Source organism: Mastomys coucha, unplaced genomic scaffold (assembly GCF_008632895.1).
Source record: "Mastomys coucha isolate ucsf_1 unplaced genomic scaffold, UCSF_Mcou_1 pScaffold23, whole genome shotgun sequence".
In the NCBI taxonomy this organism is placed as follows: domain Eukaryota; kingdom Metazoa; phylum Chordata; class Mammalia; order Rodentia; family Muridae; genus Mastomys; species Mastomys coucha.
The window spans coordinates 96,447,075-96,474,656 of NW_022196906.1; the positions used below are offsets into that span (position 1 = coordinate 96,447,075).

A 27,582-nucleotide genomic window follows, 5' to 3' on the forward strand; every position below is an offset into this window, starting at 1 on the left:
AAAAAAGAAATAAAAAAAAGGACAATGGATACAAATGAGTTCGAAGACAATCAGCCAACCAAAACCCATGCAAAAGTTACAAATACTTTTTTATACTCAGTACTTTATTTATTTCAGTGTGTGTGTGTGCATGTGTGTGTGTGTGTGCGTGTGTGTGTGTATGTATGTTGCATGTGCTCACACGGCACATGTGTGGAGCACTCAGTCACCCCTTCACTTGTACATCAGCCCCAGGGACAGTTCATTCCAGGGACTGAATCCTAACCATCAGGCTGAGCATTTCACAGCAACTCCCCCCCCCCCATCAGAACACTTTAAAATGTAAATTAAAGTGCATAGAAATTTCTTTGTTTCTTTGTTTTTTGGAGGGGAAACTGGGAATGGAGAAATTTACATGTAAATAAAGAAAATATCTAATAAAAAAAAGAAATTTCTCTATATATACATATTGGCTATATGAAGGCCACACATGTACAGAATGTTCCAGTTCACCAGTGATGGAAGGCAATACAGATCAAACAATAAAGAACAAATTTTCTTTTTGAAAAGACCATATCAAACAACACCAACAAAAAGCAGCAGCAGCAACTACAACAACAAAACACCGAACACAAAAAGCAAAACCCCAAAAACACTTGGGGGAGAGAAGGGTTTATTTGGCTTGCAGATTACAGTCTGGCCTGGAGGGAAGCCAAGCCAGGAACTCGAGGCAGGAACTTAAGGCAGGAACTGAAAGAGATACCATGGAAGGATGTTATTTAGTGGTTTGCTCAGCTTTCTTTCTTATAAAGCCAGGAATGGAACCACCCATGATGGGTGAGGCCAAGCCTCATCAATCACCAATCAAGAAAATGTCCTATGGACGTGACCAAAGGCCAATCTGATGGAGGTAATTCCTCAGTTAGTGACTCTAGCTTGTATCAAGTTGACAATCACTAAGCAGTACAATTTACCTATTAAGCTTTCTGGTAGAAAGGCACATTGGTAAAATCTTTTGAAGGGCAACTGAACAGAATCTACCAAAATTAAAATAGAACTCCCTTTGGCTCAGTGATTTCATTTCATGGAATCCACCATTTGAAACATCTACCTATGTGCACCAGGATTGTGTGTGCAAGGAAGGGAAGTGTAGTAGCAGAGTGGGTAAGACCTGCGAGGACTCATCCCAATCAGGCATACCCTGGGTTCCTTGTCGTACAAGACTCCTCAAAATCTCAAGTTATTTTTATGAGTTAAAGAAGCAAACCACGGAGCTAGGAACAGAGCCCAGTGAGTAGGATGCTTGTAGAGCATGAATGAGGTCCAGGGCTCATTCTCCATCGTGTACATAAACCAGGCACGGTGGGGCATGTATATAATACCAACACCCAAGAAGTGAAGGGAAGAGATCAGAAGTTCAAGAATTTCCTCAACTATATATCGAGTTTGAGGTCAGCTTGGGGTAGTGGCCCTGTCTCAAAAACAAACAAACAAACAAAAAACCCCACAATTGCGTGAAGCATGATTTTAAATATGAAATGGAAAAAAACGTAAGCACAGCTGTGGATCTAATATATATGGATGTGTAAATGCCTACACAAAAGACTATGGAAACAAGCACCAAGCTAGGTGTTTAGGAAGAACAATCAAGGTGTATGGGAAAGTTCACCTTTTATGCCACAGACTTCTCTAACGCTTGACCTGTTTATAGTGCAACTGGGTTGACGTAAGTAAGGAAAGGGAGGGTTTACAGAGTGGCCTTCTTAGGTGATCCCGAAGAGGATGCTAGTGGGAATATAAACCAGTCAGGGGTAGGGGTGGGGTGCCACTGGCTCTGTGAACTCTGGGTTGCCAGGATATCTTTGTGGGTACCAACCAATGGAGACACCGAGGCTATGCCAGCGCCATGCGTAGAGCACCCGTCACTCCATCTCACAGCCCCTGACCAGCCTGCAGTGTTTTCATGTACCCATCCTGTGGCATCTCTAGCATAAGGCTGGCCTGCATCTAGAAGAGTGAACACCAAATGTTATGTTATTTCCTGACTTTTCCTAACTACGTCTTCTGGAGAAGAGTAAGGTCATCCACGGTGCCAGGAAAAACCAAGGAGGTTGGCGGTGGGTGGGCAGAGTGTGGTCATGGCGGTGGCCTTCATTTTCCCTGGGGACAAAGAAACCTCAGGCGGAGGTCAGAGCTTCCCAGCATCTAGAGGCTGGGGCTTAGTGGGAAATGTGCCACCCACACCTTGGCAGGGGAGAGAAGAGTCTCAGAGACCTCTGTGTGCCACGGGAAGAGTCTGGGGTCTGAGGGTTCAATAAAAGCGATGAGAGATTAACGCATGAATATAGATGTGAAGGAGGTGGGAAAAGAAGGAATAGGGATGTCAGTGGGACAGACATTCCTGAGGAAGGATTGTGCCTAAGGCTGGAAGAGAGAGAGAAAGCCGTAATGGGAGCCATGGTCGCTGAAGGGTAGGAGGTGCAGTCAGAAGGGAAGGGAGAGAGAGGTAGGACTTTCGAGGCCTGCCTTCTCACCTTGCGAGAACTATGCCTTTTATTCCAGGTGAGCCAGAGACACTTTGGCAGTCGGGAAAGCCAGTGAATGACGGATGCATCAGGCTCTGGCTGTTGGGAACAGACTGAGTGAGGGAGAGGGTAGCCGGCAGATGCCCTGGGGTGGTAGGGGTGTGGGGGTGGGGATATGGGAGTGGGGAGGCACCTGTAACAGATCAAAGGAGAGGCAGGGGCTGAGCGTTCTTAACTGAGGGGCCAATACCGGAATCACTTTTAGTGCTCATGGAAACACAGGTTGGCCCCTCAATTCCAGTTGTTGTTCTCTGTAGTCTGGGGGTGAGCCCAGGAATTTGCATTTCTATGCATCCCCGGTGAAGCAGCTGGTTTGGGAATCACGGGCAGAGACCCTTAAGTTTTCCTCCACAGCACAGATGGAAACTTGCATCCTTGTAAGAACTCAAGGAAGCTCTTTGTCATTCCTGCATCCTAGTGTACTTCACACCAGGCCAGGCCCAGCGCAAATGTATGTTGGGTACAGGCTCTGGGCTACGCGCGGGGTTAGTGAGGGGGCTTTTGGAGGATACCTGGTTTGAACTGTTTGGTGATGAACCTTCACAGAGGTGACCATTAGAGGGAAGGATTCATTATGTCAACATAACAAGCAGAGAGCAGTCGCCCAGTGTCCGCCCAGGTGTTTTAGTTATAGCTTCTCCAATTAAATGCTTGTAAAAGCCCTGCGAGTCAGGCCTTAGTGCCTGCCCATGTTTTATGAAAGAAGAAACCTGGGCTCAGAGAGTTTAATTTTCCCAAGGCCACACCATTGATAAATACCAGAGTTTTGCCTGGCTTGACTGATACCTTTGGGATACATTGTATCATAGTATCTCAAGAAGTCACTGACTAAAGATGTGGAAGTAAAACCGGCCTCTAGAACACTCAGCATCCTTGCTTGGGGATTATTAGCTTGCTGCAAGAATGTAGACATCAAACCATTGCTTTAAAGTGGGCTCCGCCCCCCGCCCCCCCCCCCTTTGTTTTCTTGAGTAGAGAGCAGCTCTGTTCACAGGGTATGTTCCCAGAGTCCTTCCTGGTACGGCCCTGGTTCCCTACTAGGTAGCAGTGGCCACAGGTGACTTATGTTTTTCATCATGCTTTTGTTCAGTTCATGCCCACTTCCTGGTCTCTTCCTGCAGGGCACTGTATTCTGTGCTGGGGAATTGAAGCTTGACAAATTGAGGCCAGCTTGTCTCCAAATGGAATCCATCCCTCTCACTACAGGAGGGAGGGGGAAAAAAGTCAAGATCCAACTATCATCCTCCTCCTCCTCCTCCTCCTCGTCCTCCTCCTCCTTCTCTTCCTCCTCTCCTCCTCCTCCTCCTCCGCCTCTTTCCCTGCCCTGGCAGGGGATAAATATAGTATCTCTCGGGGTCTGAGTGTGGATGGGCAACTGGGAGCTTGAAGCTTGGCCGGGCAGAAAGCAGCTGCTCTCCACAGGCAAGGAGGGAGGAGTGAGGTCAGTGAACAGGCCACAGGGATGGGATGATCCTGGTCTGGAGGAAGGGAGGAGGGATGTTTGGGAGCCAGCCTGAGTGATGACTCTTGGAGTAAGCTTGACTGTCATGGTAGGAGGCTTCCCCAAATTCTTCATCAGAGTCTCTTAGACGTATCAGAGATTCTTAACCAGTTTAGGGAGACAAGGGCTTCCTAGAGCAAGCAATGAAATGTAAAAACCACTTTGTGAAAGCACGCATGCGCACAGACAGCAATGTTCAGCCATAAGCCCACACTCACATACACTGCATGTTTTGGAGGGAGAGACTGGCATTGATCACAGGTTAAAATCCCAGATGCAGGTTGATTTACAGTAAAGGAGAACTAGAATAATACAAATTCATCACATATAAAAACAAGCTTGCTGGGCATGGTGGTACAGGCCTTTAATCCCAGCACTTGGGAAGCCAAAGCTGGCAGATCTCTGTGAGTTTGAGGCCAGCTTGGTCTACATAGCAAGTTCCATGCTGGCCAGGGCTACATAGTGAGACCTCCTCTCAAAACAAACAAACAAGCAAACTGACAAACAAACTGAAAAACAAAACACAAAATAAAAACTTTACTAAGGTTTTCTGAGTTTTTCTGGAAAGTGTGTGGCATGCGAATCCCAGGGAACAGGGAACAGACAGGTTAACTAGAGACTGACCTCTGAGGGTGGGATAAGGGAAGATTTCTACGCACCCGTCCCTTCTCACTACATAAAACAGCATCCCTTCTTTTGAAACAATATCCAAGTCTTGGGGTGCACCTGGGGATAGTGACTTAACAGTGGACCAACCGACCCCAGGCCTCAACGACTTGGGCTGGGGACTGGCTATATTTACTTAGAGCCCTGGCCAGGGCACTTCATTATTGTTTTGGTTAGCTTGTTCCTCTTTATCTCATTTCCTTCATTCTTTGCGCATTTCACACTGGCAAACGACGAAATTTTATACCAACCCCTACTCACGGTCCCAACTCTGACTTAAGGTCAGCGACGCTCTCGCGTGCACGCGCGCCCCAGAACCGGGCGCTCTCGGGCGGGCGGCGCGTGCGTGCGCGCCCTCGCGCGCGGCGGGCACGCGCACGCGCGCGTCTCCGCCAACAGCTCCTCCTCCCCGCCCCCCCGCCCGGCCCCCACCTCCCGTTCCCGGGCGGCGGGTCTGAAGCGGCGGCGCGATGAGCTGGCCGGCCGCCCCCGGCTCGGGGCTGTGAGGCGCTCGGGGCCGGGGTGCGCGGCGGCGCGGCGGGCGGCGGACGCTCCTGCTCGGCGGCGGCCATGCGCGCCGGCCGGGGCGGCGTCCCGGGGAGCGGCGGCCTGAGGGCCTCGCCGCCGCCGCTGCTGCTGCTGCTGCTGGCGATGCTGCCCGCCGCCGCCCCTCGGTCCCCGGCCCTGGCCGCCGCTCCTGCGGGACCCAGCGTGAGCCTCTACCTGAGTGAGGACGAGGTGCGCCGGCTGCTCGGTGAGTGGCGCCGCTCGCGGGGCCTCGTGAGCCCGCGGTGCTGCCGCTGCGCCGCCCGCGCGCGCTCTCTCCCTCCGCAGCCTCCCTGCGCGTGTCACTCTAGGCCGCGGAGCCCCGGAGCCTCGGAGTCGGCGCTCCGGACACCGGTGTCCGCTGCGTAGCCAGCGGTGGGTGGCCCACGGGCCACGCCGCTGCGCGCGTGCTTTCTGGTTAGTGAGTGGGGGCAAGGTGAGCCGGGCGCCCTGAGTTGGGCGGCAGGCATCCTGCACACCTTAGGGCCGACCGGACCTTCCGCCTTCGGGGTTTGCCTTGGTTGGGTTCGTGGAGTTTGAACCTGAGGCTGCCGTTCCAGGCCACTCGCTTACTCTGCAGACCCTGAAGCGAGAGGAGAACTTGGCTTTGGGGCGGTCGGCGGTGGTTCCGTTTACCTGTTGAAGGCCCCGTTGTTAGCGGGAGTCCGTTTTGAAAAATGATTCTGCCCTCCATTTGGAACTCTGTGCATTCTGAAAAAATCAGCCCTTGAAGGAAGGCCTGGCCAGCCATCAAAGGGAAGTCTCTGATAGTTCGGGATACCCAGCTTTTACCATCTTTTGTACATTAAGGCAGTCAGTCCACTTTTTCTCGGGGTGTTTCTGAGTGAAGTGTTGGAACTGAAAAGGTCTCCTAAACATCCATTAAGTGTCACTTTTTTAGTGGGCGAGCATGTCCCCCCCCCGCCCCCCTCCCGTGTGTGTATGTGTGTGTGTATTTGTGTGTGTGCACGTGCGTGGATGCGTATGTGTGTATTAGAGGAGTTTCTTTTTTCTTTTCGAGACAGGGCCTTTATGTAGCCTGGGCTGTTCTGGAATCCACTATGTAGACCAGGTTGGCCTCAAGCTCACAGAGATCCATCTGCCTGTTAGAAGAGTTTCTTAAGGTCTATTGAGAGAGCTCAGCCTCCGAATGAAAATTGCTTTTAGCAGACTGTTTAGACATAGTTGTATGTAGGTTTATACCGTGTTTTTGTAACATCCTATTTTAACCTTCCTTATAGCCTAGTCGAATTAGCTGAATTTAGTCTAGCAGGGTTGAAACTGCATCTAAGTTATGCCTGGAGCATGGGAGAAAGGCGGAGGGAAAATAACGATTTGTAAAGCAGCTCCTAGGCACGCTTTGTTTGTTAAAAGTGTTGTTTTTGTTGTTGTTAAAAGAACTTACGTAATTGTGACTTTATTGACATGTATTTCCTTTCCTCCTGTCTCAGCCAGCATGGAAGCAGGGCGACAGAGACAGCTAGCAACAGACATGGACGAACACATGTGCCTCCTGTTGCACGTTAGAGTTTTGCTGTTGCTTTTATTTATTTTTGTGTGTTTCAAGATGTGTTCTGTGGAGGTCAGAGGACACCTGGAGGGTGTGGGCTGTCTTTCCACAGTAGGGGGTCCTAGGGCTAGAACTCACGTCCTCTGACTGGCAAGTGTCTTTACCCGCTGAGCCATCTAGCTGGGGCCTGGTATGGACTTATACATGTTTTTTCTCAGTCTCTTGTTACCCAGTGGGGCAAGTGTTACGGGAGATGAGAAAAGTGAAGTTTTAAGTAACTTGCTTAAGGTAACATGGTTTATTTCATATATTACATATAAAATATATACCCTCACAAGATGGTGTTTGCTGGCTGTAGACTAAGTTATTGAAAGGCATTGCATATAGTTTGATTATGGCATAGAAAAGAGACCGCTGTTCATTAGTATGTGAAGTGATACCTTTGTAAGTAGGAACTGATTTTCTTAGGACAGTGTCTGAGGAGGCACCTGATGGATGAGCACCAGGCATGCATGTCCAGCGCAGGCAGTGTGTGGAATAGAGGGGGGGAGCATGGTTCGTTAACGCTCCCATTCACCTTTAGGTATTTCAGTTTAGTGCAGGCTGAGTTGTCCTGTCACAGTGTGGTCTCTAGATAGTCCTCTTCCAGAACCAAGGCCTCTTTCTGTCCCTTTATGTTTCCCTCAGCTGTGCTGCTGTTGAAGGATTCCCTGGCTTTGGGTGGCAGAGTGCAAGTTGTGGGATGTTTGCAGGCCCTCCTGAGTGTGGCTGTTATGGTGTGCGCTTGAGACTGCTTGAAATAGTGCTTTCTACCACATTTTCCTATGTTTAAAGGGTTAAGTGATATCCAAAAACTTAGGCATACTACCATCAATTTTACAGTTTTCTGAGATCCAGGGTTCAGAATGCCAAGTAAGAACTTGGATGGTAGAAGTGACAACTCTGTCGAGCTAGTTGTACTTGATAGGAAAAGTGGTTTTAATCCAGTCATTAGCTGCACAGAGTAGAAATCAGTTGAATAGCAAGGAAGGGCTTAAACCAGAAACCATCAGCACCTTGCCTTTGGCCTTTTTGTCCTACAGGTTCTGCTCTCCCAGTAGGCGTAGCTCACTTAACTGTTGTGGTGTTTGTCTTTTCCTTGTTGCCTTTTGAATTTCTAGATTAGTGTGGACTGAACATTTGTCTTCTGGAGTCATCCTTGTATACCAGACTCCCCAGTGCAGTTTTTTTTTTTTTTAATTTTAAAAAGATTTATTTTTATTTCATGGGTATTGGAGTTTTGCCTGTATGAGGGTATAGAATCCCCTGAAACTGGAGTTACAGACAGTTGCCGTGTGGGTTTTGGGAATTGAACATAGGTCCTCTGGAAGAGTGGCCAGTGCTCTTTAACCACAGAGCCATCTCTCTAGTTCTCCAGGGCATTTTTTAAACCAGCAGTCAGTTGGCACAGTGGGCTGTGCCACCAGACAGTCAGTATTGATACTACGGTGTACAAATACATTGCCCTTTTCTGAGTTAGATACGAACTGGTAGACACCCCCTCCCACCTTCACCCCCTTTGTTCTGGTTTTCCCCAGAATACATAGTTGGGTTTTAAATTTTTTTTTTTTTGGTTTTTCAATATAGGGTTTCTCTGTGTAGTCTTGGCTGTCCTGGAACTCACTCTGTAGACCAGGCTGGCCTTGAACTCAGAAACGCCTGCCTTTGCCTCCCAAGTGCTGGGATTAAAGGCGTGTGCCACCACTGCCTGGCTAAACTTTTTTTGATTAGTCTGCTTTGTGTCTGTACATATATTCTCTCAGGTACTCCAAGAAACATGCTGACCACCTTTTGATGCCTCTGCCCACTTCAGGCAGCACATTAAGACATCTGTTAGTTCCATTGGATTCTTCTCAGTGATATCTTGATTTAGCTTTATCCATCCCTTGCTTCAGTAAGTGCTTGGACAGTAGCACTTTGTACCTCTCTGCCCTCTCTTGGTCTCTTGTCCTCCTTTTTCTTTGCTGATTGTGTGTATCCTCAGTGGAACCCTAAGGATGGGGTTCATGAGAAAGAGATATTATTTGAGGTCCTTTATGTCTGAAAATTTTCATTTTACCCTCACACTTTATTGATGGTCTGGCTGACTTTAGAATATTATGTGGAACATAATTTTTGTTCACAATTTGAATGGTATTTTCTCTTGTAAGAATTTCAGATAAAGAGTCCAAAGCTATTTCTAACTCCCTTTTCTCCCTCTTAATTTCTGAGTGTTTTACTCTGGTATTTTGAAGTTTGTTAATTGGGTTACAAAGCCTTCAGTTTTGGGGATGTTTGTTGACTTTTTAAATAATATCCTATGCCTTATTTCTTCCTCTCTCTGTGTGTGTGTGTGTTTTCTGAGATGGCTGTCGTGTGTCTGTTGATTCTCCTAGAGTTGAACTTCATGTTTCTTTTCTTACCTTTATTGCTTTGTATTGGAACCAGTGGACAGAGAGTTCTCCTTCCTAGTCTTGTCTTGCTGGCTTTCATTTTAAAAATGTTACTGATGTTTGTAGTTTTTAGAATCTCTTTTCTCCGTATTCGATTGCACCTGTGAATGTTTTTTCTTAATTTTTTATTGTTGTTATTGCCATAATTAAGCAGAATTTTTCTGCTTATGGTTATAGCTGTCTGATCCTTGGCTTTGTGTAGTGAGATGCTGAGATTGTTAGAAGGGAGAGGACACACACGTGTGCTGACGATCCCTGCCGTCTGCTCAAGCGCAGGTGGACATTTCTCTGGAAGCCTGTCCGAAACACCAGGACAGAATTTTGTATCTAATTAGAGCTCTGCTCAGTGTCTGTAAAGAAGCCTCAGGAAACGTCCTGCCTCTGGAATGCCGGGTGATAAATCAGCTGCCAGGCCTTGGGTTACCTGGTTGGGGAGGAATGGAAGTTTTCACCCTCAGGCTGTAGACTTTGACTTCTGGTTATAATCCCTTGCTCTTATGACTCCATTTCCCTAGACCTGGGGTCCCCTGCTGAACCTGGGGGCCTGCTGCTGTGAGCATTTGCACAGTGGCTCCCTCCCTGTGTGGCCTGAGCTTCCCAGGTACCTTTAGGGCTGAGCCTCTTAAGGGGGTACTGATCGCTCCTCTACCTGCTTTCCATCATGCAGAAGTTTGATAAAATAGATGGTGTTTTTTTCTTCCTTCTTGGCTTGATAATGTGGTTTCTTTACCATCCAAAGACTTTGGTCATTCTGAGCTGTGTAATTTGGCAGTTGTTTTGTAAGGACAGTGGTGGTCAGTAGTGGTGGACAGAGTGCTCATGATGTGTGGTAGAAGTTTCCCCATGTCAGAGACACAGCCCTTGCAAGCGTGTGCTGACACTTGCACCCTGTACACAAACAAGCTGAAACAAGATTCCATCAACCGAGGCCCTTAGAAGCAACAGAAATGTATTTTTTCAGTTCTTGATGCTGGGAAAGCCAACATCAAAGTGCTGATGGCTTTGGTTTCTGGTCAGAGCCTGTTTTCTGGTTCATAGATCTATCCGTTCTCACACAGTGGGAGGGTGAAATGAGCTCTGTGGTCTTCATTATAAGGGCGCTGATCCTCCTCGTGTCTTTAAGACCTAATCCTCTCCCAAAGCCCCATTGTTTATCTGCCCACCATGGGGGTTAGAATTGTAACATGGATTCTGAGGGAATACAAAGGTTTTTACCTTAGCACTGAGGAGACAGACTTGGAGTGGGTCCTTGGTCTGTGTGTGCTGCATTGCAGCCCTGGTGGAAGTCTGCCTACGCCGTGTAACTAGGCCCTGCCTCACTGCTCTCATTACTGTCCTTAGCAGACTACAGTACTGGCTACTGTGTCCGTATTTTAAGTATGAGGACCTTGATTCAGAGTGTTGTGGACATTGAGTAGAAGGCCAGGCCTTCACTCAGTTGTGCCTGAAATCTGGATCGTGCTGCTTCCGGCAGCCCTGGAGCAGCTGCAGTCAAGCCAGAACCCAAACAGTGCTGGTTTGTGGTCCTGGTTACTGTCAGTGTCCTCCTAGGTTCACTAAAATAGTCCCAAGCTCCTTAACTGCTGGAGCAGTGCCAGAGGTTTGGGAATGAGATGCCGGTGGCTGGGACAGCGTGATGACATTGATGGCTGTGATAGGGAGCTGTGTCCCTAGCGGTGAAGACAGTTTCGTCGGGAAGGAACCAGTTAAACGTTTCCTCTGGCTAGCTTCTCCTTTCAAACTGAACTGCTTCTGGGAAAGCCATGCTTGCTCACATCTTATTTAAAGACAGTTCACACTTTTTTAGGCACCTGCTCCTGAGAGCAGTCTAGGGAAAGAAAACTGAAGTATTATATATTGTGGACATAATGACTAAAAATAATTAGATTCCTTTCCTTTTTTTGTTTGTTTGTTTGTTTGTTTGTTTGTTTTTCGAGACAGGTTCAAAACCCTGTAGCCCTGGCTGTCCTGGAACTCACTCTGTAGACCAGGCTGGCCTCGAACTCAGAAATTCTCCTTTTCTGCCTTCTCCTGCCTCTGCCTTCCAAGCCCTGGGATTAAAGGTGTGCGCCAACACTGCCTGGCTAGATTCCTTTCCTTAAGGAAGTGTGTGTGTGTGTGTGTGTGTGTGTGTGTGTGTGTGTGTGTGTGTGTGTATGTATGTATGTATGTATGTAGGAATGTAGCTCTTTGATAAAGAGTTACATTGTAGATTATTGGAGGAATGGTCACTTTGATTGTGATTGGTGGGTGATAGGGTTATTTTTCATTTTTCATTATGGTTGATGGGAGGTTTTTTTATTTGTTTTTGTTTTTGATTGGTAGGAATGGTTATTTTTGAGAGGGGAAAGAGAGGCTTGGTGAATTTGGGAAGGGATCCCAGGCACTTAAGGCCAGGCAGAGAGTATTGTATGGAGTGTGGGGGCAGAACTCTGAACTTCTTCAGAACTCTGACGTGACTGGGATGAGAGCAATGAGCCAAGGAGAGGCAGAGAAGACAGCTGGGAGATCAGCGGATCGGAACTGTTTCTCTGGGAATGGAAAGCTATTGGAGTAGTTAGGCAGCACCCCAGTGGTGGAGGTAGGGGGGAATCAGGACTTTCTGGCCAGCCATGTATATGTGAGACTCTGACTTACTCCACTCCCCCAAACAAAATAACAACGAAACCCAGCCAACAAAATAAAATACTCCACAACAAATAAAGGAGAGTTAGGAAAGGAGAGTGCAGTGGGCAGTGGGCTGTAGAAAGGATAGTATGTAGCTCCTTGTCCATAGGTAAGACACCTGTTGTGGTACGTGGGTTGGGGAGCAGGTGAAGAGGTGAGATGGGTTTATCAGGAACTGGCAATGAATGAATTGGGAGGTTTAACCTCAGGAGACCTCAGGGCCAAGGAGAAAGTATTCTTTAGAGTCCATTTTGTTTAGATTTGGGTATCTGAGCCAAAGGACCCTGTCTTTATGGGAAAGGGAGTTGAGAAAGAAAGTGTGATGAGCCTAGCATTCTTCCTGCCAAGCTCCGCTCCTCTGCTGAGGCTCAGGCCAAACGCCTGGTTGGACAGGGGTGGTGTCCTTCCTGCTGGTAGCACTGGTATAACCTGCTATGGGTGGCTTTGGCAGGAGTGGGGGGTTAGCATCCTGAAGTGAACCCTTAACCCTAGGCGTTGGGTTGGGGTTGGTGGTATTGGCACAGCTTAATCTGAGCCCATGTGTTCTTCATTGGGAGACCGGGGCTGAGACATTGTGCAATTGTGGGTTTGACTTTCATTCTCCCTGCACATATGGGGGAAAATTCTGTCCAATTATGGCTAAACTTGTCCCGTGTGAGTCACATCCTGAGGTAATGAATGAGTTCTGAAGGGGCTGCCTCACTGTTGCTTGGGTTTAAGTTCACTCCAAGAGTCAGTGGAAGGGCCACATTTCGTTCCTCAAACACTCCGAGCTGAGAACCTCCCCAGCATTGCCCTGGGGTTCGATGCTGTACATCACTGACCTTTTAGATCTTGCCAGCCTGAGAGATAAGAAAAACCTGCATGTGAGACTAAACTATTAAGTCACTCTTAAACTACGACAGAAGTACGCTTTGTGTGTGTGTCATCCTTGTTGTTGTATGTATGTTCTAATCTGGGTGTTACTAAACACGATTTCATCGTGCAGGGCGTCCTAAAACATTATGTGCCAAAACAAATGTGCACATAGGGCTGAGATGCATAGTAAACGCTTACTGAAGGGTTTATTTTGCAGTTCCCAGCACTGACAATGCTGAGTGACTGTATTCTTACATTTTAAGCTATAATAGAATGCACACAACTCTTAACTTAGGAGATACCCATAATCTAGAGAGAACTAACACATCTTATGCATGCCAGGTATTTCACACACGTTCTTCAAAAGCACCTGGCACATTGTTTACTTTTTAAATAGGTAAAACCAAGATTCTGGAAAAAATACACAATTTTCTGGAGGTCTCAGATGCATGCAGTTACGAAGGTCTGAAGTGCATACTTTCTGTTTTGTTTCTGAGAAGGGTAGTAGTCTACCTGGCTCCCACTGAAACCACCTGGGGAGCTGCAACAACATCCAGATTCCTGGATATACCCTTACCAACTGGTGTAGTGATCTGGATTTCTGATCCTCCTGCCTTCCTCTCCCAAGCTCTGGAATTCCAAGTGTTTACAACTCATGTTTCATGTGGTGCTGGAGATCAAACCAGCGCTCCATGAATGCTGTATCTCCAGAGCCAGGTCCTCAGCCTTTGTAGTTGATCTGAAGTGGCGCTCAGATGAGTCAACCCTTTGACTTGTGAATGCGTCACTGACTGCAAGATGCACAGCTTGTAAACTTGCATCTGTCTTATAGTTAGTGGGAGTCCTCAGTTAACAGACTGATTTCCCCCTATACCTCAGATAAAGTGACATACCTTGTTATCAAGGGGTGATACTGTAACAACATAACCAGCATAGCATTTCAAAAAGTCCAGCTGAAGAGGTGCTGTCCTGGGAAATGCCAATGGTTTTCACCTTTCTGGTAAAAGTCTTAGATATTCTGGGAGGCAAGGGACTGCAGAGTAAGCTTGCATACTTTGCTAGAAAGTTCTTAGGCTAAGGGCCTCATAGAACTCCTGGTGAAGCTCATGGGTATCTCTGAGTCTTTTGGATTTTCCGAGACAGGTTTCTCTGTGTAGCCCTGGCTGTCCTAGAACTTGCTCTGTAGACTAGGCTGGCTTTGAACTCACAGAGATATACCTGCCTCTGCCTCCCAAGTGCTGGGATTAAAGGTGTGTGCCAGCACTGCCCAGCTGTATTCTAATTTCTTACATGAATTAAAACAGTTATGATGGGGTTAGAGAAATGGCTCAGCAGCTAAGAGCACTTGTTTCTGCAGAGGACGGAGGTTTGGCTCCTAGCAGCTGCATGATAGCTCACAATTGTCCATAACTGGTTCCAGGGGATCCAGTGCTCTCTTCTGAAATAAAATAAATAGAAAATAAAATTTAAATAAAAAATTGTCTTTAAGAATTAATTCTGGAACTGGAGAAATGTCTCTGAGGATAAATACGTGTTGTATAAGCTTGCAGACCTCAATTTGATCACCAGGACTCACCTGGGAAGAATGACTCCAACAAGCTGTCTTCACACATGAGCCCCTTCCCATAAACAAACAAACAAACAAATAATAAGTGAATAAATGTATGCAATTAAAAAGTTCACTCTGCTATAAGCTTTTATGGGCTTTGACAAGTGCATAAAGTCCTCTGTGTACTACATCATACAGTACATAAAGAGTATATCAGATATACAGGGTAGTGTCTCCTCTTAATAAAAAAATATCCTGGGAATGGGCATTTGCATTTATAATAACAACAAAAACCCAACCAGTCAACCAAATAAAAAGCCAAAAGAGTTGGGAAAGAAAATTTCCAGTATTCGTTTTCATGAAGTCCTGCTGTTCCTCTAATCTAGTGCATTTTTTCTTAATCTCTTACATTATAGTTCTCATTTCTAGAAATTAGACTTTATAGGCCTTTTTACTATCTGTATTATTTATTCTTTGTTTCTGCTGACATTTTTTGGCCACATGGAATGCCACTATATACTTAATACCAATGCCCCAGTGCCTGTTGGTGAGTTTCAGTTGTTATCTAGTGCTCTGTGCATTTTCCCCTTTAAATAGATATATAAGTTTGAGTGTATATGTGTGTGTGTGTGTAAATATATGTTTGGATGGCAGATACTGTGAACATTTCTGGGTGCTGATTTTGTGTGTGTGTGTGTGTATATGTGTGTGTGTGTGTGTGTGTGTGTGTGTGTAAAAGTTTTTGAGACAAGATCTGTTGCTTGCCCTAGAACTTGCTGATGAGGCTCAGCTGGGTGGCTGTCCAGGAAGCTCCAGGGAACCTCCTGTCCCCACCTCCTCAGGCCTGGAATTACAAGTGTATGCCACTGCACCCAGCTTTTATGTGGGTGCTGGGATCTAAACACAGGGTCTCACCCTTTTGTAATATGCGTGTCACCAGCCGAGCATCTTCTCAGCCTGCCTACCTGCTTTTCTTTTTTTGTTGCCTTTTCTGTTTTTGCTTTTGTTCATTCGTTTGTTTGTTTGTTGTTTTGATAGACACTTGTTCTGTAATCCAGGCTAGCCTCCTGCTTCATTTTTCCCACGTGCTGGAATTGTAGGTGTTTACCAGGATGCCTGACTGCTGAACATTTATGAATTCCTTTAAATATCCTTGGATTTTGTTGTGGGATACAGTTAAATTACTTGGAAACAGTTTGAGCCTTCTGGGTGTTACTTACAAAGCTTGTGGACGGAACAAAACCAGTAGTTAGGCTCATTGTTCCCCACAGGTGAGTTAAGACACTTCTGCACTTACCCCACTGAATCCTAAAGCATGAGCCTCCAGTCTGGTTGGTGGGAATGGATCCAAATTCTAAGTATTGGGCATTGTTCACTTTCACCTTCTCTCTGCCTCTGACTGGCTTCCACATTTTCATGTCCCGTCATGACTCAGATGAGCTCTGGAGCTCAGCACTTGGATCTTGGATTTCCCACTTCGTTTAGCTCTCTGTACACCACACCTCTAGAACCTTTCTGGACTTAGATCTTTTAAACATAGTTTTAATCTTTTGGTTTAGATCTCACTCCTGCCTGTGCTGGCTTCTAAAAGACACAGCAACTCTTTTGCCTTAGCCTCTTTATAGGTGCGTACCACAAGCCTAGTTTACCTTTGTCACCTCAGTTTCTTCCTTGAGTTCCACCCCCCACATCTATCCATCTGTCCGTCATCTGTTCATCCATCCATCTGTCCACCCACCACCCATCTATGTATGTATGTGCTTATGCCACAGCATTCATATGGAGGTCAAAGGACAGCTTTGAGGAGACAGTTCTCTTTGCAGTGTATTGAATTTTGGTCATCAAGCTCAGTCATGAGACTCTGGTGAGTGGTCACCTGCTGAGCTATCTCACTTGACTTCAGCATCCTTCTCTGCACTGTAACAGTAGTGCTCACTACTTGTGGTCTTTGTTCTAGGGATCACTGTTGCCTCCTGATGGGTCCTTTAAACTAATGAATCAGTTGTGTCCTGTCTTGATTATTTCAGATGAGATGATCAGTCAAGCTCCCAATACTCTCATTAAATGCTTATTGCATTTGTCTCCCCTAAGGTTAATCCTTTAACAGTTTATTAGAGGAAGAAGTAGCCCTGCTGAAAGAAGCGGTGTGTAAGGGTTGTATCTCTTTGTGCACACACTTGTGAGCATATGGCAGGTAGCAAGTGTGGGAGAGTATGGCAACTCACATGTTTGCATGTTAAATGCATCCCTTCCTTCTATTCTGTAGTGGCGAATCTTGATCGTCAGCTTGACACACCTGGAAAGAGTGACCCTCAGTTCAGGAGTTGCTTCCATCAGTGTGGCCTATGGACATATTTGTTGGGCATTTTCTTGGTTAATTACTGATGTGGGAGGGCCTACCCAACTGTGCTGTGCATCTCTGGGCATGTGGTCTGGGCTCTATGGGAAAGCTATCTGAGCCGGGTAGTGGCACACACCTTTATCCCAGTGCTCAGGAGGTAGAGGCAGGTAAATCGCTGAGTTCAAGGACAGCCTGGTCTATAAAGTGAATACCAGGATGGCCAGGGCTACACACACAAACCTTGTCTCAATGCCCCCCCCCCAAGAGACAAAACAAAACAAAACAAAACAAAACAAAAAAACCCCAAAAGGTTATTTGAGCATGAGCTAGTGAGTGAGCCAGTACGTGTAAGAGAGTTTCTCTGCTTCTCGGTGGGTTCTGCTTCATTTACTGCCTGGGCTCCCTCATTGGCTGGCTGTGACCTGCAGTCCTTCTCCCAAGTTGCTTTGGGTTATGGTGTTTATCAGGCCCAGAAAATCAAGCAGTAACTAATGATCTGAGTATGTAAGCTGGGCTGCTCTTAGCACAGGTGTAGAGTGCACTTGAATATGCTGTAGGAGCCTCACAACAGCTTATGTCAGTCACTGCTGGGGATCTCTATCTTTGCATTAAAAGCAAATATCCTAAACATTTCGGGCTGCTCATTTCTGGTTGGGCTCTGCTGAGGAAGGTAGAAAGGCTCATCTGTTTGCTTAAAGGCCTGGGAGTAAGCTGCAGGACACAGGGAAGGAACCTGCTAATCATCCCTGCACCCCCTGAGCCCCTTTCTTCACAAGACAATAGGCCACTTAAACACAACCCACTGGAGTGACTATTACTTGTCACTACTTTATCAGACCAGGCCTCAAGTCACTGGGTCATTTAGATATTTAGTTGGCTGCCTTTAGTAACAATATTCTTTGAAAAGTGTACTATGACCTTATTTTAGAAGCATGGGGTATATTTTTGGTGAATAAAACAGATAAAGAACCTAGCCTTGTGGAGCTAACTTTTGACAGAGACCTATGTGATTTGTCTTTGAAAAAAATTGGTACAGCTTTGGAATTGAATTCCTGAGATAGCACCCTGCTGCCTGCTGCAGGCAGGGAGAAGCTATTCTTTCAAGTTCTCTGTGTTTATTGATAACAGCCTCGATTATTACCAGGCAAGTCTGAGTCAGTCCAGTCTCTGAGGTAAAGTGTGCTCCTGTTAGCAGTGGAGGTCAAAGAAGTTGAGCAGTGCTGGCATGAAGCCCTGGGTACAATTTCTGTAGCTGTATTGGTGGTACACGTATAAGTTGGTCATATCACTTTCTCCTTCTAGGTCTGGGAACACGCCAAACTATTGTCTAAGGTCTCTGGCTTACCAAATGCTGGGTTATGGCTCTGTGGCAGGGAGGTCGTGGTTTATGATTTGGTGCTGGAGCACATATGTCCCTGAGAAGGATTTGGGAAGTACCTTTTCTTGGCCAGTGTACAGATCGTATGTAATCACATTTTTAGGGAAACCCTCTTATGAGTTCTCTTTGACCTATGTTTTCCTTGGGACTGAAGTGTTTTGTTGTTTTAACTTGAAGTGTTTTTGCTACAGTCTTTGCTGACTGGGAAGGTAACATTTACATCTATTTGAAATCAAATGACTTTACTCTTCCACAGAGACCAACCAGAGCACAGCTTTTGTGATGGATGGCTTGAGTTTCTGTGATCAGGTATCAGAATTGCCATGGGTCTTGAGAAGGCAGGTCTTGGTCTGAAGGAGGGAGCCTAAAATAAGAGGTGCAGAGTGGGGGGTATAGTGTGGCCTTTTGTTGATCCACCCATGCTTGCTTTGTTTTTTCTGTATGCAGATAGATACCTCAGCTCTGCCAATATATTTAAGGCTGGGAGAGACCGAGAAGCAAACACTGTGGTGGAGCAATCCGTGAGAGTGCTCACTGTGGTGGGGGTAGTCCATGAAAGCGCTCAGTGTGGTGGGGCAGTCCATGAGAGTGCTCACTGTGGTGGGGTAGTCCTGAGAGTGCTCACTGTGGTGGGGCAGTCCATGAGAGTGCTCACTGTGGTGGGGGTAGTCCATGAAAGTGCTCACTGTGGTGGGGCAGTCCATGAGAGTGCTCACTGTGGTGGGGTAGTCCATGAGAGTGCTCACTGTGGTGGGGTAGTCCATGAGAGTGCTCACTGTGGTGGGGCAGTCCATGAGAGTGCTCACTGTGGTGGAGCAATCCGTGAGAGTGCTCACTGTGGTGGGGCAGTCCATGAGAGCGTTCACTGTGGTGGGGCAATCCATGAGACTGCTCACTGTGGTGGGGTAGTCCTGAGAGTGCTCACTGTGGTGGGGCAGTCCATGAGAGTGCTCACTGTGGTGGGGCAGTCCATGAGAGTGCTCACTGTGGTGGGACAGTCCATGAGAGTGCTCACTGTGGTGGGGCAGTCTGTGAGAGTGCTCACTGTGGTGGGGCAGTCTGTGAGAGTGCTCACTGTGGTGGGGCAGTCCATGAGCGCGTTCACTGTGGTGGGGCAGTCTGTGAGAGTGCTCACTGTGGTGGGGCAGTCTGTGAGAGTGCTCACTGTGGTGGGGCAGTCCATGAGAGTGCTCACTGTGGTGGGGCAGTCCATGAGAGTGCTCACTGTGGTGGGACAATCCATGAGAGTGCCCACTGTGGTGGGGTAGTCCATGAGAGTGCTCACTGTGGTGGGACAGTCCATGAGAGTGCTCACTGTGGTGGGACAGTCCATAAGAGTGCTCACTGTGGTGGGGTAGTCCATGAGAGCTCTCACTGTGGTGGGGCAGTCCATGAGAGCTCTCACTGTGGTGGGGTAGTCCGTGAGAGTGCTCACTGTGGTGGGGCAGTCTGTGAGAGTGCTCACTGTGGTGGGGTAGTCCATGAGAGCGCGTGGGGTGGTACATGAGAGTGCTCAGTTCCCATGAGAGATCTTCAGTATCCCTCCTTGAGGATCCACAAGGCTTGAAGAGACCTTTTTAGTGGTGAACAAAGGTGCTCCTCTCCTACCATCAAATGTCAGCAGTTCTCTGCTGAGGGCTGGAAGCTAAACACAGCAGCTCTGCCAAGGCAGGCGCCTCTCCAGTCCGGCAGTCTCTGCTGTGTGTAGTTAAATGTTCCTTCTCAATAAATTGGGTGTGCACTGGGCATAACTAGATTTACTAGATTTTGATGAACAAACTTATTTTCAGTTTATTATTTTACAGAAATTAGAAACATTAGAAGTAAGAGCTTTTTATTTTCATTTTGTATCAGTAAGTGTATTTGGTGGTTTAAAATATATTGATTACTTTTTTCTGATTAGACCTAAAAGATTATCTTGACTTGAAATTTTTTTTAAAGTTTTGATTGATATGTGGAGTCATGGATGTATCATAGAATACTTATGTATTGGTCGACATTTGAAAACTACTGCCGATGTCATAAAATTAAAGAATTTTTAGTGGAGGAGGGGATTAGCATCATCTGGTCTGCTTCTTTTGTCTTATAGTTGAGAAAGTTGTCTTATGGAAGATGGCCCAGGAACTGAGTGCCAAAGGCCTCAGCTACTTAGTCTCAGAGCCAGGAGGAGAGGTCTGCACAGTGAGAGCTGCTTTAGTTCAGTCTCCACAGTGCTACCTCTGCTTTCCTACTTTAACTGATGCCTGACAGGTTTTAAAATATTTTTCTTTAAACCTGTCTTTGATGTAGTTGGTTTTTATCAACAGCCAGCTATTAATGCACTTGCCACTGAATGCTGCAGTGCTAGACTAGGTGGAGGAGCCTGCCTGTCCCGTGAGGAGCTCTCAGAAATGCATCCTGTCAAGTGCATTCTTTAAAAAGGGAGGTTCTTCAGTGACTTGCAACTCACCAACAGGATGACAACCTTGGAATCCGTAGTTAACTTTCAAAGTCATTTGGAAAAAATTTAGTTAGTGGATTATTAATTTGGGACTTAAAATTGTATAGTGAAAACGTATTTTTCTTGATAGGGTCATGAGAATTTTGCAAGAGTAACAAATTTTGTAGCATCAAATCTGGGTTGTTTAGAATCAAATTATGAACAAATGTTATCCTTTCTTAGGAGAGAGAAGCATCCCTACTTTGCTGGAATTGGCAACAAGAAACTTAAGTCAGGTTGATAAAGCTGAACAGTTGAAGGGCTTATCCTAAGTCAGAATGGCAATATTCCATGGGTTCTGATGACAAAATACTACCTAGTCAGTCCATGGCCCGTGGCTTTTGCCTTCTCTACCTCCACAGAGCCCTTTCTGATTTCTGCCTGTTCTCTTTTCCCTGTTTTGTTCCCTCCTGTCTTGGCCCGCCCTCTTTATAGGATAGTGTTTCAGCTCTTGAGTCTCCATAGTGTTGCTTCTTTCAAAAATCAATTAACATGTTTGTCTATCTTATCATCTATCCATATCTATCTAAATCTATCATCTATCATCTATCTAAATCTATCATCCATCTATATCTTCTATCTATATCATCCATCTATATCTGTCTGTTATCTACCTATCTACCTATCTATCTACCAATCAATCAATCATCTATCAATGTCATCCATCCACCTATCTATTTACCTATTACCTATCTGTCTAGTGTGTGTGTGTGTGTGTGTGTGTGTGTGTGTGTATGCAAACAAAAGGTTTGAGGATAACTTGCAGGAATTGCTTTTCTCCACTGTTTGGTTTCTGGGGTCATCTTTGATGGCAGGCACCTTTACCTGCTGAGCATCACACTGACCCTGTTCTGTATCCTTACATAAGTGCATCCACACACTATGTGATGTTTTTTCTGACTACTTTCATGTAGCATAATGTTGTGGAGATTCTTATACATCTTTTCATTCTGTTTTTATACCACAGTTTACTTTTTATCTGTTCAGGGACCTTTGAGTTACTTACATATTTTGGCTGTTATGAATAATAGTGCTGAGAATATGCAAGTACCCAATTAGATACGTGTTCAAGTTAGATACTTAGAATACAGTTGAGGATCATCTGGTAACACTGTTTTAACTTTTAAAGGCACTGCTGGGGGTATTTTCAGTGGCTGGCTGTTTTGTATTCCTATAAGACTGCAGGGGTCCTGTTTCTCTGCACTTTGCCAGCTCTTGCTACTTTCTGCTTTTTTGGTTGTGGTTATTCTAGGCAGTGTGAAGTACCTCATTTTTGTTTTGACTCTGTTTTCCTGGTATTGAAGGATGTGGAACATCTTTTCATGTAGTTGTTTTTATGTCTGTCATATTTGGAGAAATGGATGTTCAAGACCATTGTCCATTTTTAGACTGGACTGATGGTGTTTGCTGAGTTGTAAGAATTGTTCATATATCCAGAATTCTCATGCTTGCCAGGTGTGATTTGCAGGTGCCATCCTCTAGTCTGTGTAGTTTCTTGTCTTTGTAATAGTGAGTTTGTTTGTTTGTTTCTGGTTTTTTTTTTTTTTTGCATAGAATTAAAAAAATGAATTTTGGCTTATCTACTCTTTCTTTCCTTCTTTCTTTGTTTTGGTTTGTTTGAAACAGGGTTTCTCCGTGTAGCCCTGGCAGTCCTGGAACTGGTTCTATAGGCCAGGCTGGCCTTGAACTCAGAGATCCACCTGCCTCTGCCTCCCTAGAACTGGGACTAAGGGCGAGCGCCACCACCGCCTGGCTGGCTTGTCTTCCCTTATTATCCATTGCTTGTGCTTTTGCTATCCTATTGTAAGAACTTGCTACCAAGACTATGAAGATATATCTTTAATATTTTTCCAAGAGCTTTATGGTTTTAAGTCTTATGTTTAGGTCATCTATTTTAAACTGATCTTTGTGGTGTGAGGTAGAGACCCAGTTCCATTCTTGTTAGAGAATATCCATTGTCCTGCCATCGTTTTTTGAAGGAACAGCCATTCTCTGGCAGATGATTTTGGTACTCTTATTAAAACTTGAGTCTTCAATTTTTGGTTGGGGGTGGGAGGCGGTTTCAAGACAAGGTTTCTCTGTAGTCTTGGCTATCCTAGAACTCACTCTGTAGACCAGAACTGGGCTTAAACTCATAGAGATCTGCCTGCCTTTGCCTCTGGAGTTCTGGGATTAAAGTTGTGCACTAGCTACCACTTCCCACATTCCTGGCAAGTCTTCAGAATTTTATAATTTTATTTCTGGCTTCAATTCTGTTCTGTTAGTTTACACTCATCCACATTAGATGTCTGCTGTTGTTCTTGTTCAGCTCGTGTTTAAGCAGTCATGTTAGTGAGACTTTATGGCTGTCGCTTATGACATTCTCACAGCAAACTTCCTGTTCCTCTGATTCTTAGAATCTCTTCTCCTCTTCCGCAGGGATCCCTGAGGCATAGTTACAGGCATAGATACATGTTGTAGATGTATCTGTTGGGATTGGGCTACATACCTCTGCATTTTGCCTGGTTGTGGTTTTCTGTAATGGCTTCTTTTCATTGTAAAACAGAGACGTTTCCTTGAAGAGGGGTGAGGACTTATCTGTGGGTGTGGGAAAAATATTTAGAACGTGGTTGGGGATTATGCTGATTTAGCAGAGTGGGAGCCCTAGGTTCTCTTCCAGGATCGGTAACTTCACTAGCTGTGGGTAGTTGGCTAGGTTTCCAGGACTGGGATGATTTCCCTCTTGTTGAGTAGGTCTTAAGTCCAGTTAGAGAGTGTTGGTTACCGCCGAGGCATGTGTGCTGCTTTTGCACTGTCTTGATTTATGTAGCTTTGTAGTGAGTTTTGAAACTGAAATGCGAATCTCCTTTTATGTGCTTTTAAAAGATTGTTTTGGCTGTTTGGAGCCACTTTGCAATTCCATGTCCATTTGAGAATCTACTGTTTCTGCATAAAAGGTGGGTGGAATTTTGGTAGTGGAATTTTGCACTGACATTGTGCCATTTGACTAGCTCCGCTGTCTTCCCACCTGTAAACACAGTGATGTTTTTCTGTTTGTTTAGTTGTTTCAATACCTTGTGTTTTTTAACTTAGGCTTTCATTTCTTTGGTCACATTGCTTTCTAAGTATTTTATCCTTTGGGATGCAGCTATGAATGGAATTGGTTTCTTAATTTCCTTTTGGAATTGTTCTTTGAGGAACTGGCTCTTATGCATTCTATCTTTCCATCTATTGCTTTGCCCCAGGATGGTGACTCAGAACCCTCTTCTCTTTTGTTGTATGATCTTACTGTATATGACCCTATGCCCACTAGTATTGGGATCAAAAGACCCCAAAAAGTGATTCCCAAAGACTTTATTCTCTAAATCAAAATTTCTTTCTTTACCTTCTTCTACCCCCCAAACATCAGAGCCTGTTCTGATTTTCTTTTAGCTGTTTCTCTTTGGACTGTGATACTCCCAGTTTCCAGGAGACTTTTCTAAAGGCGCCTGCTGGAGTAACTAACGTTAGACTCATCCTCTGAGCCTTCCTCCCACTCCCTTTCCTGGTCCCTGATTTTCTAACATTCCTCCGCTTTGGCTTACTAGGAGACTGGCTCACTGATGTGTTGTGGAATGTGTTCTTTTCCTCAGTACTACTACTCAGTGTCCATTTAGCCTGGTTGATATGTGCCCCAGCATCCCCCATTGTCATAACTTCTGCCAGCCCCTGCCCCTGAGCTCAGTGTGCGTGTGACCCCAGTGGTTACAGCCTGAAGCATTGATAACTGGTGATAGTTGGAAGGGGCCAGCTTTACTGTCTTTACTTGTCTGCTTTTCACTTTGAATGAAAGAGAAAGGAGATTAAATCTAGAAATATAAAATATGATACTCCTTGTAAATTTAGTATTTGTCAAAAAAAGATAAAATTGTTATTTTTTTTTATTTCCTTAATTTTATTTCATTGATGTCAATGCAAAACATAGACTTTATTGACCATTTGGAAAAAATATGTTCATATCATAAAGAAGAAGAAAAATATTAAACATTTATTATCAACTTTTGGTAAACAATCTTCCTAGCCTGTTTTTGCATTCTTGATTTTCTTATAAAAGGTAAAGAAAGCAGACAGATTATACTTCATAACCTACACGTGTTTCCTGTCTCTATGCCTTCTTCTCACCTACTGCTGACCTGTACATTTTGGCCTGTACATTTTCTGCCTTTAAAAGTTGTTGTTACATTTCCTTACAACCAATAACTTTTAAAATAAAAAAATAGTATTATTTATACATATGGGGAGGGATGTGGTACACATGTGGAGGTCAGAGGACAACTTTAGGGGTTTCTTCCACTCTGGGATCTGAGCATTGGATTTAGCTGACCATGCTTGTCTACTAAGTCCCTTTACCCACAAGGCTATCTTATTAGCCCAGCGTTTTGTTTTTGTTTGAGAACACTATTTTATTTAGTCCAGTCTAACTAAAACCTCAGTGAGTAGCTGAGATGCCTTGGACTCTGCTGCCCATTATGCCCATTACTAGTGTGTGGCCTATAACTGTCGGGTGGGTGATTTGGGAGGAGCCAGTTGCTATAGTGTATCTGTCATCTTGATGTGTGCCTTACTTATGACTATACTAATTATGGATGTGCGTGCCTTCTATTCTCTGTATACTAATTCTATACCCTAATTGACATTCTTTGTATTTCTATGTGTAGGAATACACATAGAGTAAAATAAATAAAGAGATTTATTTATTTTGATTGGTGTGTATGTATGTTTGCATGTATATGTTTCATGTGAGTGTAGTGTCTATAAAGACCAGAAGAGGGTATCAGATCACCTTGAACAATAATTAGAGACAGTTGTGGGGGTGCTGGGAATCAAACCTGGATCCTCTGTAAGAGCAGCCAGTGGCTTAAACCACTGAGCCATCTCTCCAGCCCCTGAAACACTTTTATGTTTTGATTTAATCAGTAAAGATTGACAGTTATTTTATCATCATAAGTTTCTCCTAGGTATAAAGGATTCTTTGTTCCCTGTTAAAAACAAAACACTTATTCTTTCTTGGTGTGATTTAGACTTACTTCCTGGGGTATGACCATGTAATTGGCTGTTTGCTGAGGCTTCTGAGAATATGCTTTCTTTGTATAGGATCAGAATTTGTCTGGAAATGGACTTGTTTGCTGGCCTTTTCCTGGAAAACTCTTGCTTTGTTCCAGCATTCTAGAGTTTTCCATGCCAGTCTCCACAGCTAGTGAACAGGGGCAGTCTCCACAGCTAGTGAACACGGCTAGTGAACACTGCCATTCTCCACAGCTAGTGAACACAGCCATTCTCCACAGCTAGTGAACACTGCCATTCTCCACAGCTAGTGGACACAGCCATTCTCCACAGCTAGTGAACACAGCCATTCTCCACAACTAGTGAACACAGCCATTCTCCACAGCTAGTGAACACAGCCATTCTCCACAGCTAGTGAACACGGCCATTCTCCACAGCTAGTGAACACAGCCATTCTCCACAGCTAGTGAACACGGCCATTCTCCACAGCTAGTGAACAGGGGCAGTCTCCACAGCTAGTGAACTCGGCCAGTCTGACATGTGTTGTCACGTCAATCCTCTGTTAATGCTGTAGGTGGACATTCTTCCTAGACTTGGGTGTTTTGTTTTAGTACTTTACTGGATTTGGCTTTTTGCTTTGTCTTGGTATTTTAAGGGATGGTGGAGGAAGGGTTTTTAGTTATTAATGACTTGTCATTATTAGTGTCAACTTTAGTATACCAAAGATGATGTCTTTACAGTCATTTTTTAATTGAAAAATACAATTTTCAATTAAATTGGGTGGGTGAGCGTGTACAGCCTTTTTTCCAAGCTCTTATAAACTTTAATGGATTTTTAATAGAAAGTGTTTTAGTTGTTGTGAGGAGATACTTGATCAAGACAACTTAGAAAAGAAAGCATTTAATTATTGAGGGCTTGCAAGTTTCAGAGAGTGAGTCTATGACCATCATGGCAGGGAGCAAGGCAGAGAGTGAGCATGTTGGAGCAGCCACGCCCACAAGGCCCATTGAGAACTAATTGGAGTACTATGGGCTTTTCAAACCTTAAAGCCAGTGACACACCTCCAACAACACCATACCTCCCAGTCCTTACTTGGGAGGTTTTAGTGACTTTCAAAATGCTATATGCATATTTAAATGTTTTGAAAACCTTTAATATTTTTCTACTTATACTTCATAGAAAATGTAAACTTGTTCTTATTGTTGTTGTTGTTGTTGTTAGATGAAGTCTTAGTGTGTTGTCTTGGATGGCCTGGCCTAGAACTCACTATATAGGATCTACCTGCCTCTGCCTTCTAAATGCTGGGGTTCAAGGCATGTACCGCCATTCCCACCCTTCATAGAAAACTTGAGGAGAAAGAAAAGAATACAGGGTACATAAAAATCACATATTATCAATCTACTGTTCACTTCTGTCTTAGTTAGGGTTTTATTGCTGAGGCACCATGACTCAGGCAACTCATAAAGAAAAACATTTAATTGGGGCTGGCTTACAGTTTCAGAGGTTCAGTCCATTATCATCATGGTGGAAGCATGGCAGTGTCAGGCAGACATGGTGCTGGAGAAGGAGACCAGAGTTCTACATCTTGATCCACAGGTAGCAGAAGGGGATTGGGCAGAGCTTGCGCATATATTTGATCTCAAAGTCCACCTCCACAGTGACACTTCCTCTAACAAGGCCACACCTTCTCCAGCAAAGCCAGACCTCCTATTCATGCCATTCCTCATGGGCCAGGCATTCAAACAACGTGAGTCTATGGGGGCCAAACCTATTCAAACCACCACTACTTAGTATATTTTGGTGTTCACATTCTTTTTAAAAAATGGAACATAAATATGTGCACATTCATATATTCATATCCATGTCTGACTTTAATTTCTTGGATATTTATTGAACACTTTGAGGTGCCAGGCAGTTTTTAAAATTTGCTGCATATAGTTTACATCTTGCCTGCTTTCACTTAGTGTTAAAGTCTGGACAAAACTGGTTCACCACACTGTATTTGTAGAAGGTCCTGCTCACGGTGTCCT

The 27,582-nt window shown here is 45.0% G+C and overlaps 1 protein-coding gene and 2 long non-coding RNA genes across 5 annotated transcripts in view; 1 reads left to right on the top strand and 2 right to left on the bottom strand.

The window, feature by feature from the left end:
• LOC116073890 overlaps positions 1 to 5,072 on the bottom strand; it is a 26,198-nt gene extending 21,126 nt beyond the window's left edge. Inside the window, exon 1 of the long non-coding RNA XR_004111959.1 lies at positions 4,983 to 5,072. This is a non-coding gene — a long non-coding RNA (uncharacterized LOC116073890). The remainder of the gene's footprint in view (positions 1 to 4,982) is intronic.
• Positions 636 to 3,502, bottom strand: LOC116073891. The gene is made up of 2 exons (XR_004111960.1): positions 1,856 to 3,502; positions 636 to 729 (listed from the first exon to the last, which is right to left on the bottom strand). It is a non-coding gene; the product is annotated as an uncharacterized LOC116073891 (long non-coding RNA).
• A 192-nt stretch (positions 5,073 to 5,264) lies between the features above and the next one.
• Positions 5,265 to 27,582, top strand: part of Ryk (receptor like tyrosine kinase) — a 77,276-nt gene continuing 54,958 nt past the window's right edge. Inside the window, exon 1 of one of the 3 annotated variants that reach the window (XM_031346131.1) lies at positions 5,265 to 5,485. In XM_031346131.1, the coding sequence (XP_031201991.1) occupies positions 5,302 to 5,485 (184 nt within the window). In that variant the 5' untranslated portion in view covers positions 5,265 to 5,301. Of the gene's footprint in view, positions 5,486 to 5,586; positions 5,695 to 27,582 lie in introns of those variants that run through there. The other 2 variants (XM_031346129.1, XM_031346132.1) reach the window with 2 other exon arrangements.